The following is a 12,931-nucleotide window of genomic DNA, read 5'->3' as shown; positions in this document are numbered from 1 at the left end:
TGAGCATCATCATCTCTGCCACACTTAACTTAGTATTATGTTTCTCTTTTAATGGACAACATTCGACACCATAAAGCGTTGCAGGCCTCACCACCATCTTATAGAAATTTCCCTTAAGTTTGAGGGGTATTTTTCTATCATACAACAAGCCCGATGCTTCCTCCACTTCAACCATCCAACTTTAATTCTACTAATAATATCCGTTCTATTTCACTATTATTCTGAACAATAAATCCAATAAATCTAAAACGTGTACTCTTATTAATGACTTGATCGCCCAAAGTTACAATCCCCTCGTTAGGTCTATTACTACTAAAATACACTCCACATATTCCGGTTTAGATCTACTCAAACGAAAATCTTTAGACTCTAAGATTGACCTCCATAATTCAAGTTTACCTTCAACTCCCTCTCTAGTCTTATTTACAAGAAAAATATGATCAGCAAAAAGCATACAACAATGTACATCCTCTTGCAAAAGTCTAGTGAGAACATCCATGACTAAAGCTAAAAGATATGGGCTTAAGGCTGATCCTTGATGTAACCCAACCGAAATAGGGAAATAGTTGGTCAAACCCCCTTTTGTTTGAACACAAGTAATAGCTCCTGCATACATATCTTTAATGATTTGAATATAAGTGTTATTAACTCCTTTCTTATTTTGTGATAGAAAGAATCCTTCATTATTTTGGAAGCTATAAGTTAAAGATCAAGTTTTGCTCTCGCATTGAGTTAATAATCAGTCTATTCATACAATAGTACAAATCAAATTTGATCTCTGAATTGGTGACTTGTTTTGAGCATACTGATATTGAGGTTCAAGTTATAGCTAATGTTATGCAAATATCAATGCACCTGAAGCTCCTATTTCCTATCAATAATTTCCAAGATCTTTTTGTTGTTGACCCATCTCTACCTACGTTTTGTGATATCAACTTCTTTTCCTTATTCATTGCATTATAAATAAAATGCATTGCTACTTTTCTCATTGCATCAACCATTCTTAAAACATAAACTAAGGGCTCAATAGTTGTGATAGTTGAAGTCACAATTATCAAAATCTCTCACTCAAAAAAATTATTTCTAATATTTTTTTCCATAAGGTTTCTTAGCTCAAACACAATTTAGCAAGTTTGTGGAGGTGAACATAGCACCAAAGTTTTCCTTGCTTCTAGAATGGTTTGTAAAGTTAAGTATGCCGTAACAATCTTGTAGTTGCAGGACTAACGAGTTCATTCTTAATGAACTTCTCATCAAGGTGAAAACCCAACTATGATTGCAAATGGACTTGCTATTATTTTTCTCTTTTAAGTCGAGGCATTTTTATGCTGAGGCAATAGTTCAATTTTTTAAGGATTAAATCAATGCAATGTGATATATATCGCGTACTATAAATATGGAGAAAATGATCAAAATGGTCCTTTGACTCTTTAGGAAGGTCTAAAATGATCCTTTTACTCTTTAGGAAGGTCTAAAATAGTCCTTAACTATATTAAATGATCATTTTGGTCCCTCATCACCTAAAAAAGAATCAAAATAGTCCCACCATCCAACTAATGGATGTTGGACTTAATGGTGTTAAAATTAGCGATATTTTAAAAATTTTTTATTTAAAACTATTTATCAAATATAATTTTCAAGTAATTATAATTTTTCAAAAAAATTTCCAATTACATACATATGAGTAGAAGTTGAAAAAAGGACAATAAAAGAATTCTAGCGAATTATCAAGCCCTCTATTTTTAGATATAATTTTCATCCCATTAAGAGAATTTTTTAAGGAAATGGAAAGTTAAGAAAGTAGCAGTAGATATAAATAATATGACAATCATGACTGCTATAGTTGCAAGACCCACAACATTATAAAGAATTAATAAAGAAATACAGAGTACGAAGCTCGTCTTTTTTTCCTAACATATGAATGCCTTTCTCCTCTAGCAGTTTTTCATAGCTTTTCTTCATCAAAGGATTCAACCACTAGAATGATAATTTACTAAATAAGCCAACACTTGCACAAGAAGTGACTGAAGCATGATCACCACAATCAACTAAGTTGCCTTCCGATTCAGCCTTGAAAGGCGCATATACTGAGATGTTATTGGTTTCGGAATCCAATGAGTTTTTGATGTAACAACCCTTGAAAAATAAGGGGGCAGTTTGTGTGGTATGAGAACCATTCATTCCCTTTAGTAAAAGTTCATTAGATTTAAAAGTTCTTAAAAAATAACATTAAATAAAGCTAGAAATTCATCTTTTCCATTGAAATGTATCATAAGAGAACAGTAAAGTACTCTTTTATCGATACAAAATATAATATTTATTGAAATATGTCTATTTTTTAATTACATTCAAAAGTTGAAATAAAATATAAAATATGTAGTTTTTTGTACTATTATTCCCACCATCCATACAAAACGTTCATGGTCTGAAACATGATATTTCAATCAGTGAGTTTTTTTTTTTTCTTTTGGAGGTGTACACCTGCAAAAGGAAGAAACTAGTTAAATTCATAAAAGAAAATAGATGGTAAGCCCCAAAGTAAAAAATTTAAATGAACTTACCAAAGGTTTTGTATTGGAAGATCCTTGTGTAGGAGTTTGCAAAATTGACTCACACTATGTTTGACTCTTTAACTGAACTAAGCAAAATTTTCAAAAATATCTTTTTTAAATCAAAATAGTTAACTAAGCGGAACTGATGGAATTACATGACGTACCATTTCAGCCTATGGTTGTATAACTTCCTAATCATCTCCTTGCGTCTCTCCTCAATATGCATCCTCTTTTCACAAGTGATTCTATTGTGTTCGCTCTGTCTGCGTCTATTGCAATGAAGCTTTACATTGGCTCTACCTAATTTTTTTGGCTTTGAATGTGATGGTTATTCATGGTCAACTCTTTTTCGCAACCTCAAGTCATCTGTCACTTCTTTTCTAATTGTATTGCATTTTATTTGTGGATTGACTTTGATTTTGTTTACATACCCCTTCACAATGATTGTAAAGTTTAAAGTCTTAATATGATAATTACATGTTTAGGTATATTTTTGTAAAGATATGATCTGTCATGCAAGGTTTAAAATTGCATAAATAAGTCTCGAGTCATTTTTCGTCCGTGAGGCTAGGCATAAGTCTCGAAGTTGTGTGAGGCGTAAGCCTCACGGATGAAGAATTGCATAAATGCAAATTTAAGTATTCTAGCAGGTAAATAACAGTAAGAGTTTATGATGCAATAAAAATATCTAAATGAGAAGTGAACTTAGTGGATAACAATATAATAGATGCAATATATGTATCTCATAGCATAATTCAAAGTACAAAACTACAAATTGAAGTCTATCAGAACTCCCAAAGTACAAATTAGAAAGAACATCTAAAATTTAATCATGTCTTATCACTAAATGGATCTTCAGTGGATGCATCTTCATCTCCAATTGTATATTTGAATGTCAAATCTTCATCATGTTCAATCTTACCCACTTTTTCTTTTACTGTTCAATAAGAATGATTAGTATGTTGTTAATTGCATATATTTTAAATATAATAGCATATAAGAAATTGTGAGATACATTTGTTTGCTTATTATGCTATAATATTAGTGGATGTGTTTGATGTGCACACTTAAATCCTCTAGCTGCAGGTCTGATAATGACAAATATGTCTCATCATCTATGTACTATTAATTATCAGACGCTACATCATTACACACCAAAGGGTCCTCATCATCCTTCAACCCATTGTTCCTCAACCTCTTATCTCTCAACCTCTTGTTGTGCATAATATATACAAGGGAGTTCATTCTGAGTATTGAAAGTCAAATTTTTTTCTTCGTTTGCATTTGACTATATGTGCTATGCTTTCGCTCACACCTAGAGGAAGAACAAGTGAGGCCGAAAACTCTAACTGCAAAACTCTGTAACTCAGGGGTGGAATCACCAAATTGGATTCACCATTTAACTATTTTCAAAAAGATCAACGATGATCAGAACATATTAAAGTTTTATGCATGTATGGTTATTTTGTAAAAATAAGCTAACTTGTAGAGCATTTGAGAATAATAGATCTTGCTGCTTGCAGACCAAAAAATCCCTCCCTATTCCGAAATAGAACAAGTTCTAAATCTTCAAGCACCCTGACGGACTTGTTTGGTATCAACCGCTCCATGCAATGGTACAAGCCCAGCTTCACCTCTGGATTTGAGGATTTCCTCTTTGAATACTGAAATTGAGGATTGAGATAATACGCAGCTGCTTGTAGATGACCGTGCAACTGGACCTCTCACCGAGCATCGATTATATCCCAAATCTCTCTATAACTGGCATTTTCTCCTCCCAAATTATGTGCAATCAACTCCTTTGCCTCATCCATTGCATTATATATAAAACCCATGGCTGATTTCTTCTCGCCATCCACTAATTATAGCACTTGTACTAAGGGTCTTGTGCTCAATATGGCATAGGCCACACTTGCTCAAAATTTATCATTCAAAATCATCCTTCGTATTTTCTTCCCCTCGGGTTTCTTGCCCCATGGACAATTAAGCCATTGTATCGATGTAAACATGGCTTCAAGAGATTGCCTAACATCCAACATGTTATGCAGTGTCAAATAAGTTTATAAAATTTAAACCCTAGATTTTCTATAAGTTGAGAAATCAAAGATTAATTTTTTTAAAAAAATCCAAAACCGATAGTAGAGGTTTCATAGAGGGCGGCCGGACACGTGTTGCTCACCGGCGTGAGGCTGTGCCGGCAGGAGAGGTGACGGGAAGGTCGACCAAGGGACGGTAGGGCGGGTCGTATGGGGCTTTGCAGCTTCGTGCAGTTCGGGTCGGCCAAGGGACGCTAGGGAGGAATGAATGGGATATTTGATTAGGCACTTAAGTGAGTGAGACCCATTTAATTGAGGCGTTCACCTCCATTGTTATTGCGCAATTGCTCCTTTGAGACGCACCTCAGGTTCTATGAGGCGTACGCCTCTCCTTGTCCCAGAATTGCTTAAGCAATAAGGCGTCTTGGGTGAAATTGTGCAGAGTCGTGCCTTGAGGCACACCTCTAATTACATAGTTTTAAACTATGCTGTCATGTTTTGAGGTGTAGATATGAAAAGGGCAATTTGGTCTCCTACAAATAGCCTTATCTTTTTTTTTAATCGTTCTTTATAAATTTAATTATTTTTCTCCTCAAATTGACCGATTCTTACCCGCTTCCATAAACTCCTTACCACTAAAAAGTATACCAATTTCGAAAGATTGATTTGATAAATCTGCCTCAGGATTGAAGGCCAGCCAATTCCAATGTCATCATTTTTACTACCATGTATGCTATCATCATCATCTGAGTTCACATAATGAAAATCATAGCTTTTCCCCTTTAAAATTTTAGTGGGATATTCTCCAATAGATTCAATGGTTTGTTTCCCTTTAACATGAGATCCATCTCGTCCTGTCATCTACTTCTTTTTTGTAGATAAATTTTTAGCTTTTTTTATCTCATAGTTACTATCATTAAAGTTTTTAGATTCATCTGAATCAACACAAGTATTTTCTACATCATTATCATCATCACCTTAACTACTTTATTCGCCCTTGTTTGTGTTTATATTAGTCATCTCGGTTTAACTATTAAATAATAGCGAGAAGTTTAAATATTCAAGTCACTCTGTTGGTAATGCTTCTTGGTAATCATTAAATATTTCATATAGAATTTCTGGCAAAAAGTTGTACACGAAAACTTCATTAAATTTTAGTTGAATTTTCAAAATATAAATTCATTGATTGAAAATATCTCTGTCTTCGTCACTCTTTGGATTTAGCGCCACTTCGTTATATTTATTTGTTCCTATTATAAAATTTGCAAAAAGCATTCAGATGAATACATAATAAAATAACATACAATATAGTTTCTCATTAATAAACAAATGCAATTTTCAATTATATAATTTTGTTATTTAATTAAGGAGGATAAATCATTTAAAACAAAATATTTATGAAACACATAAATATTAATCATACTCGGTTCACAATTTTTTTTAAAATTAATCATATCATTCACAACTTTATATTTGCTTGAGGTAAGTCATCTAAATTTTAAAAAGAAAACTAAACCATAGCTAATTCAATAAACTAATAAAGAAATTACATTTATCATTTCACTGTTGTAAAACATCATACCCCTTTGTTTGAAACAAAATATAATAAATATTTTTAAACACACTAAGCAATATATCTAAACAATAGAAATGCAGCAGATACGTATTGGCAAGAAAGAGAATGATCATTATAAGAGCAACCACTGATTAATTTGCCTTAACAAAACTTGCCTAATAATCTCTCAAACTTATCAACTTAAAAATATACCTCTCACTAGCTATTGCTCGATTGAATTAAATTGATCACGTGGGTGCTCAATTGAACTCGACGACTGGGCGGGTGGGGGTCCAATTTGCGATGATATTTTCCTTGCGCCAAAGGACATCAACTCCATAGAAAGGTGTCCTTCATGGCTGCTAGGTTCAACTTTGTCAGAGTTTGACACTGCCTAAGGACGTGATGAATAGTCGACTACTAGGGTTCGATATTGTTGGAATTTGACGCTAGGGTTCACACTGGAGTTTGATGTTGCCAAAGGATGTGAAGAACAATCGATTGCTGGTGTTCAACATTGCTGGAGTTCGACGATGGGGTTCGACATTCGCGTGTTTAAATTCCGTCTTCGATGGGGGTTCAACACTGCAAGGGGTTTGTCGCTAAGGTATAAATCCTTCAATTTCAATTTCTCGTCTTGGTCTTTAGGAATTTATAGCAGCTGGCTTCGATGAATTTACTATATTTCAGATATACCCTCCCATCATCAATGTATTCATTTTTTTATTGATTTTTACTTAAAATAGTAACAATGAGACTATTTTAGTTCTTTTTTAAGAGTTGAGGGAACAAAATAGTACTTTAATATAGTTGGGGATCATTTTGATCATTCCTATAGAGTAAATGGACCATTTTGGTCTTTTTCTTTGTAAATATGCTTTCTCTTCTTGTAAGTACTAACATTATGAATAACAACTTGGACTAGTAAATGCTCTCCAGTTACCTTTATAAATCCATCAATTAATATGAAATGTATTTTACATCCTTTACTTATTTGACACTTCAATTGAATTTAGAAAATATTGTAATGGGAATTATTTATTAGAATATTGATAGAGTTCCTATTTCTAATATTTGATTAACCATCATACATGATCATAAACTCCAGTTTGTGACAAAAAATTCTCTTGATCTCCTCAATAACCTTTTCAATGTTATTCAATTTCTCCATCAATGTCTGAGTCTCATAGAAGGATCATAAACGAGGTTTAAGGCATTGACTATAGGAAGCTATATAGGATGAGTCCGTTGACATAAAATGGGGAAATTGCCACATTAAATTAAATGGCATTCTCATAAAAGAATTTGTAAATGTCTATACAAACACGCTTGTGAGCCTCTCTTGCATTTTTTTTCAAATATTTAATGGGCTACCCTCATACTATCATTCTTGTCACCCTTCACATACATTATATTGATCTATAGGCCCCTTGCACCTCTATTGTAGATATGTAGAAAAGAATAAAATGTATTTTTTCCACTTGGTCCTTTACCATAGTAAGAGCTACTATCAACTCTATCATCAAATTGTCATGGTACTAAATGCTTTGACTCATCACTTTATTCATGTGAACAAAAAAAATATATTTTTTCAGTTTTTTTTCACCACCTTTAGTCATTTCATCACAATAGTTGTACTTCAAAAAAATGTAAGATTTTCGCTCGCGTCATTTTGCATTTGAACATTCTACTTCCATACTGGATCTAGTACATTTCCCATAGAGCATTTTTTCAGAGTCTCAACCATTTTAGAATAACCATCAACTGAAATGTTTAGTCGAAATAGAGAAAATCTAAACAAATAGACAAGGGGAAATGCATATGATAAAAAAGAAAGTAAATAAAGAAAAAAAGAAGTTTAAAAAAGACAAAATAAAATGAGGAAATAGGTTACCAGCAAGGAGTGGAGAGGTGTTGGAGGAGCGAAAGTGGTGTGGCATGTGGTTGCGAGCGTCGTTGATTGCAAGTGTTGCATTTAGCTGCTAGTTGAAGATGTGCTTGTGGTTCTTGGTTTGATTTGGTTTAGATTTAGATTTAGAGAAGTAATAAAATAAGTTTAATTTCATATATTAAATTTATTAATTAATTTTCTTAAATTACCTAAATCCTAATATTTGATATGAACACCTCATCTAGCTAATGTGAGTTGTATGTCTCATAACATTTTTTTCAAAATTGTAGTGATACACACCTCTAATTTCTCTATTTTAAACATTGAGTTACTTCTCATTAGCTTTCATGATAGCTTTTCATCATTCTCTTTATTGTTCCATATCAACTGTTATTTATTTGTTTGTTCCATTGAAATTTTTTTTGGCTAGTCGACTTGATTTATATCTTATGTAATTTTTCAAATTTGTGTAGTGAAATATCTTCTGCTGTGAAGACTCTTTTTGGGATTGATCTTGTTAGCAGGTATGCATGCTAGAGTGCTTGCCTATATGTTGTGCGTTTTTCTTTGGGCTGGTGTCTTCACTTGTTTTCTTCACGTATATATGCATTATAAGTAATTGATTGCTTAATTTAGCGCTTCACCAAATGTTTGCTTTGGCAAAATCCATGTGTGATTGAAATTTGATTTCATATCTGTTATTTCTGGGTTTCTTTATGTGGAACATCTTGTTAACACTAATTGATCGCTTCGCCTATTGCTTCACCAATTGTTTGCTTTGGCATCTTCCATGTGTGATTGAAATATGATTTTATATTTTTGTTGCTGGGTAACTTCCTCTTGAAGTTATTTTCTGCTCATTTTTTGCTAGGATTGTTTGTATTGAAAGTGGAGAAGAAAGTTCTGAAACAGAATCTGTATATGCATTGAAATGCCACATCTCACAAGAAGTCAATCACTTACATGAAGGGCTCAAGTGTGTAAGTGCTCGTCTGCATAAATGTATAGTTCAGGTCATCATAGTTAGTTCATCTAATGTAGAAATATGATGTACTTTCGGCTATTTTGCATCTCTCAATGAAAGTGATCGACTGTGCTTTAGTGTATACTATGCATTTCTTAATGGAGATTGCCATGTACTTCCACTTTATTTAATTAAATTATTCTTTTCACTGCAACTCAAGGGGTTCTTGATTCGGTTGGTTTTATATTTTCAAATATACACAAGACTTGTTTTTTTATGTGAACTACTATTTATTAGTAATAACAATAGCAGAGTGGATACGAAATGAGAGTTTATTGCCCATGTTGCTGGAGAACATAAGTGAGAGATGAAGGATAATTGCCCTCTTTTTTATTTGAAAAATCTGCTAGTTCCAAGGAAGCGGACAAGTATACTGACCTAATTATGCTACATCCAATGTTTAACTCACTGTTTTTTGGCGTAGGGATTCAGCTAATGCAAACCTTAATTGAAAATTTTGGAAGAAAGGTGGTAAGGTAATGGAGAATTGATCAGTTACCACTGCTAGTGTAGGGACTGAAATCATGTTAGGGTTGATGTGATACAAAAGGCATTTCCAATGCTTTATTCGTACTATCACCAGCAAAATATACAGAGCATCAGTCAATGGCTTTATGATAATTTGGTTGTGAGTGGCTTTCCAGCCCTCAGCTATCATTTTTTTGCTGGCTCATTCGTTTTTGCATGTTTATGAACTTTTGTACTTCATTTTTTTTTTATTTTTAATATGTTTTATGTTCTTTGTTGAGTTACCTGTCTGTTGATTTGTTTCAAACAGGGACTCAAATCTGAGTTAGAGAAGGCTTCCCCTGTACTGGGGCGCAGTGCCATTTTTACCAAAGAATCTTGTATCAGTGATTTGCCGAGGCAAGAATAACTTTTTATCCTTTTGTCTTATGTGAATTTCATTCGAAATGAAAATTGTTGCCCGTTATTTTCAGGTATTTAACTGTACAATTTGTTCGTTTCTTCTGGAAAAGAGAAACAAACCAGAAGGCAAAGATCTTGCGGGTAAGTTATTTTTTGTTATTATTTTACATTAATTTGTAACTTAGCATATGCAGTACAGTAGTTTAAATTGATTTCAAGCAGGCTTTACCAGAGGAGAATTGAATGGCTAGCTTTTTCAATAAAAACAAGATTGCCGGTAATACAGAGTCTTTTTATGTTTAAATGAGAATATTTCTTTTACTTTCAGAAAGTAGATTATCCATTAGAATTGGATGTGTACGATCTCTGTTCCGAGGAGCTTCGTCAAAAACTGCAACCTCCACGCCAGGTTTTTTGCTCACCTTAATTTTTGTTATTGTTTTTTGTAAACTATTGTTGACTTGTATTTTGCTTTTGTGAATTACTTTTGATTTGGTCAAAGATTCTAAGAGAAGCAGAAAATGCGAAGCTTGGATTGAAAGTGCAAGAGAAAAGTACTCATGAAAATGATGCCAAAACACGTAATCCTGAGGTTTGGCAACTTTCATGATTTTAACTTATTTTCTTGTATTTAATATTTAATTTCCAACCTTTTATACCGTTCTCATCAGGTTTAAGTAAAGTTAGCCATGCCCAATTTGGCATGTTGGCAAACATATTAGGCTAGATAGTTTCTGGTTTACTACACCTCAGGTCAATTAAGTTTAATAAAGCTGACGCCAAATATTTGGGATGGGGCCAATGATGATAGTGAAACCTTAAGTCAATGAATGCTTCAAAGTTAGTAATTGATCCACGCACGATACTTGGCTGCAAAAGTTTCTGTTAACATAAAGCATGTATGTGGAAATTTAGGCTAATAACCATGTCACGTGTGATTAAATGAGTAGGAATTTGGTTAAATCCACGGTATTTGTTTTTAAGTTCTTTTGTATTTGTTGGAAATTGATCTGCATGCTTTGGATTTGGATTATTGTATTGTTGTTAAAGCCACTCCACGCTAAACATATTGTAAGACCCGGATACTGAGAATTCATGTAGAAAATTGGTGGAAGATTTCAGCTTCTGCATTTTTTTTAAGTTGGCAGTATATTTTGGTTCTTTTTAAGTTGAAAAAGCTTATTTCCCGTTTCAAGCATGTCTATTTTGAATCCACATCATCTTTTGTTTATAGGGTCATTTTGTGGTGCATGCCTTCTCATTGCTGTTACATGTGATGTTCCTTTTCAAGAGTGTGTCTTTGGTTCTTTGAGGTTCGTTTTAGTTCGGAAGGATGACATGAGAAATCTTGTTATATTATGTAATACCCCAAACTAAGGTCCTGTATCGTGAAGAAGACAAAGAAGACAAAGCGCTGCGGAAGAATGACTATCCGTGTGAAGACAACAAGGTAGAAGCGTTCCATCAGTTAGGAGACGAAAGGATGGGTTTGTCATTTCATTTACGTGAGGAAGCCAAGGAGCTTTGTTGGAGAATTTTTGTATCCTCAAACGGATTGCATATTTTATAATCGAGTACGGCATAAGAACTTGACATATTAAAGAACACTAACAAAAATATTTTTTAAAGTAAGATTCAATATCTTAAGATTTGTCTGTGCATGAGGAACTGAATGTTATGTGGAAAAAAAATAACAAGTACTGTTAACAATATTGCGAAGGATGTGCTTGGAGTTTCAAAAAGAAAAGCTTCTAATAATAAAAATAGTTGTGGTAAAATCAAAATGTTCAAGAAAAGATAAAAAATTAGAAGCTTTGTTATAGTTTGTAGTTTGGATGTAAAACTTTGAAAATTCGAAAAAATATAAAGAGGCCTGTATATGCAATGCAAAGATTTTAGCTTTTAATTATTTAAATAATAAAGTAGATACTAAGGAGGGTAAAAGATGTATGTATCTGTTAGCCAAACAAAGAAATGGAATTAGTAAGGATTTAGTTCAAGTGAAGTGCATTAATGATGAAAATAAAAAAAATGCTTTTTTAGAAGAGAATATTCTACAAAGGTGGATGAGATATTTTGTTAAGTTTTTCAATGAAGACTATGAGAATATGATTGACTTTATTGACCCTAACATTCTAAATGAAAATTGAGTTTTTTATTTTTATCAAAATATTAGTAAATCCAAAGTTAGAGAGGCTTTAAAAAAATGAAGTGTGAAAAAGAATGGGGTTAATAATGCTTATAATTTATTGATTTAGAGAAAGTATATGATAACGTTTCGAGAGAAGTGCTATAAAGAGTTCTAGAAAAGAATGGGGTTAATAATGCTTATAAAGTCATTAGGGATATGCATGTAGGAGCTGTTACTTGTGTTTAAATACAAGGTGGTGTTCGAGAATTTTTGTTATCCTCAAACAAATTGCATATTTTATAATTGATTACAACATAAGAAAAATGATATATTAGCCCGAAGGATAAAAATATAATTTCTTTATGGACTAAATAATAAAATTTACAATTTAACAGAGATTTCCCCATTCATTGTTTAGTTGAATGAGATTTATTTTTATTCTGAGGTACAGATGCCCCATAGGGCACTTGAGAATACTTTTGATTAAACTAGCGGTTTTCTTTTCTTTTAAAAGTCATTTAGATATTGGCTAAAATTTAATTTTAAAGTCCAGGAAATCCTGTTTAAAGAGTTTTGATTTTTTAAGAATTTTAAAGAAGATGAGGGATCAACTTGAAATCAGATTTTGGAAAAAGAGCCAAAGGAGTGAAATATGAGCATTTGATTTTGAGAAATTTCAGAGGTGCTCGAACTATCCTATGTTGTGCTTTACATTTTAGAATCCAATTTTTATTTAAATTGATCATTTTGATTATAATGTTAGAACTTATATTCCAATAACACGAGTTGGAGGAAATGCTCGAATGGTGAGGGCTAGTATGCTTATTGAAATAAACCATTGCCTCGTATCCTAGATTTGTGGTGCGTACTAC

At 32.8% G+C, this 12,931-nt stretch overlaps 1 protein-coding gene across 1 annotated transcript in view; it reads left to right on the top strand.

The window, feature by feature from the left end:
• Positions 1 to 10,554, top strand: part of LOC110114739 (ubiquitin carboxyl-terminal hydrolase 7) — a 33,496-nt gene extending 22,942 nt beyond the window's left edge. The window contains 6 exon segments of the mRNA XM_028692059.1: positions 8,508 to 8,558; positions 8,906 to 9,014; positions 9,837 to 9,925; positions 10,000 to 10,069; positions 10,257 to 10,337; positions 10,431 to 10,554. Of these exon segments, the coding sequence (XP_028547892.1) occupies positions 8,508 to 8,558; positions 8,906 to 9,014; positions 9,837 to 9,925; positions 10,000 to 10,069; positions 10,257 to 10,337; positions 10,431 to 10,538 (508 nt within the window). The 3' untranslated portion in view covers positions 10,539 to 10,554.
• Positions 10,555 to 12,931: the final 2,377 nt, after the last annotated feature.

Source organism: Dendrobium catenatum, unplaced genomic scaffold, assembly GCF_001605985.2.
Source record: "Dendrobium catenatum unplaced genomic scaffold, ASM160598v2 original_scaffold_111801, whole genome shotgun sequence".
NCBI lineage: Eukaryota > Viridiplantae > Streptophyta > Magnoliopsida > Asparagales > Orchidaceae > Dendrobium > Dendrobium catenatum.
Note: the sequence above shows the minus strand (reverse complement) of the source record. Positions and strands in the feature narration are given on the sequence as shown.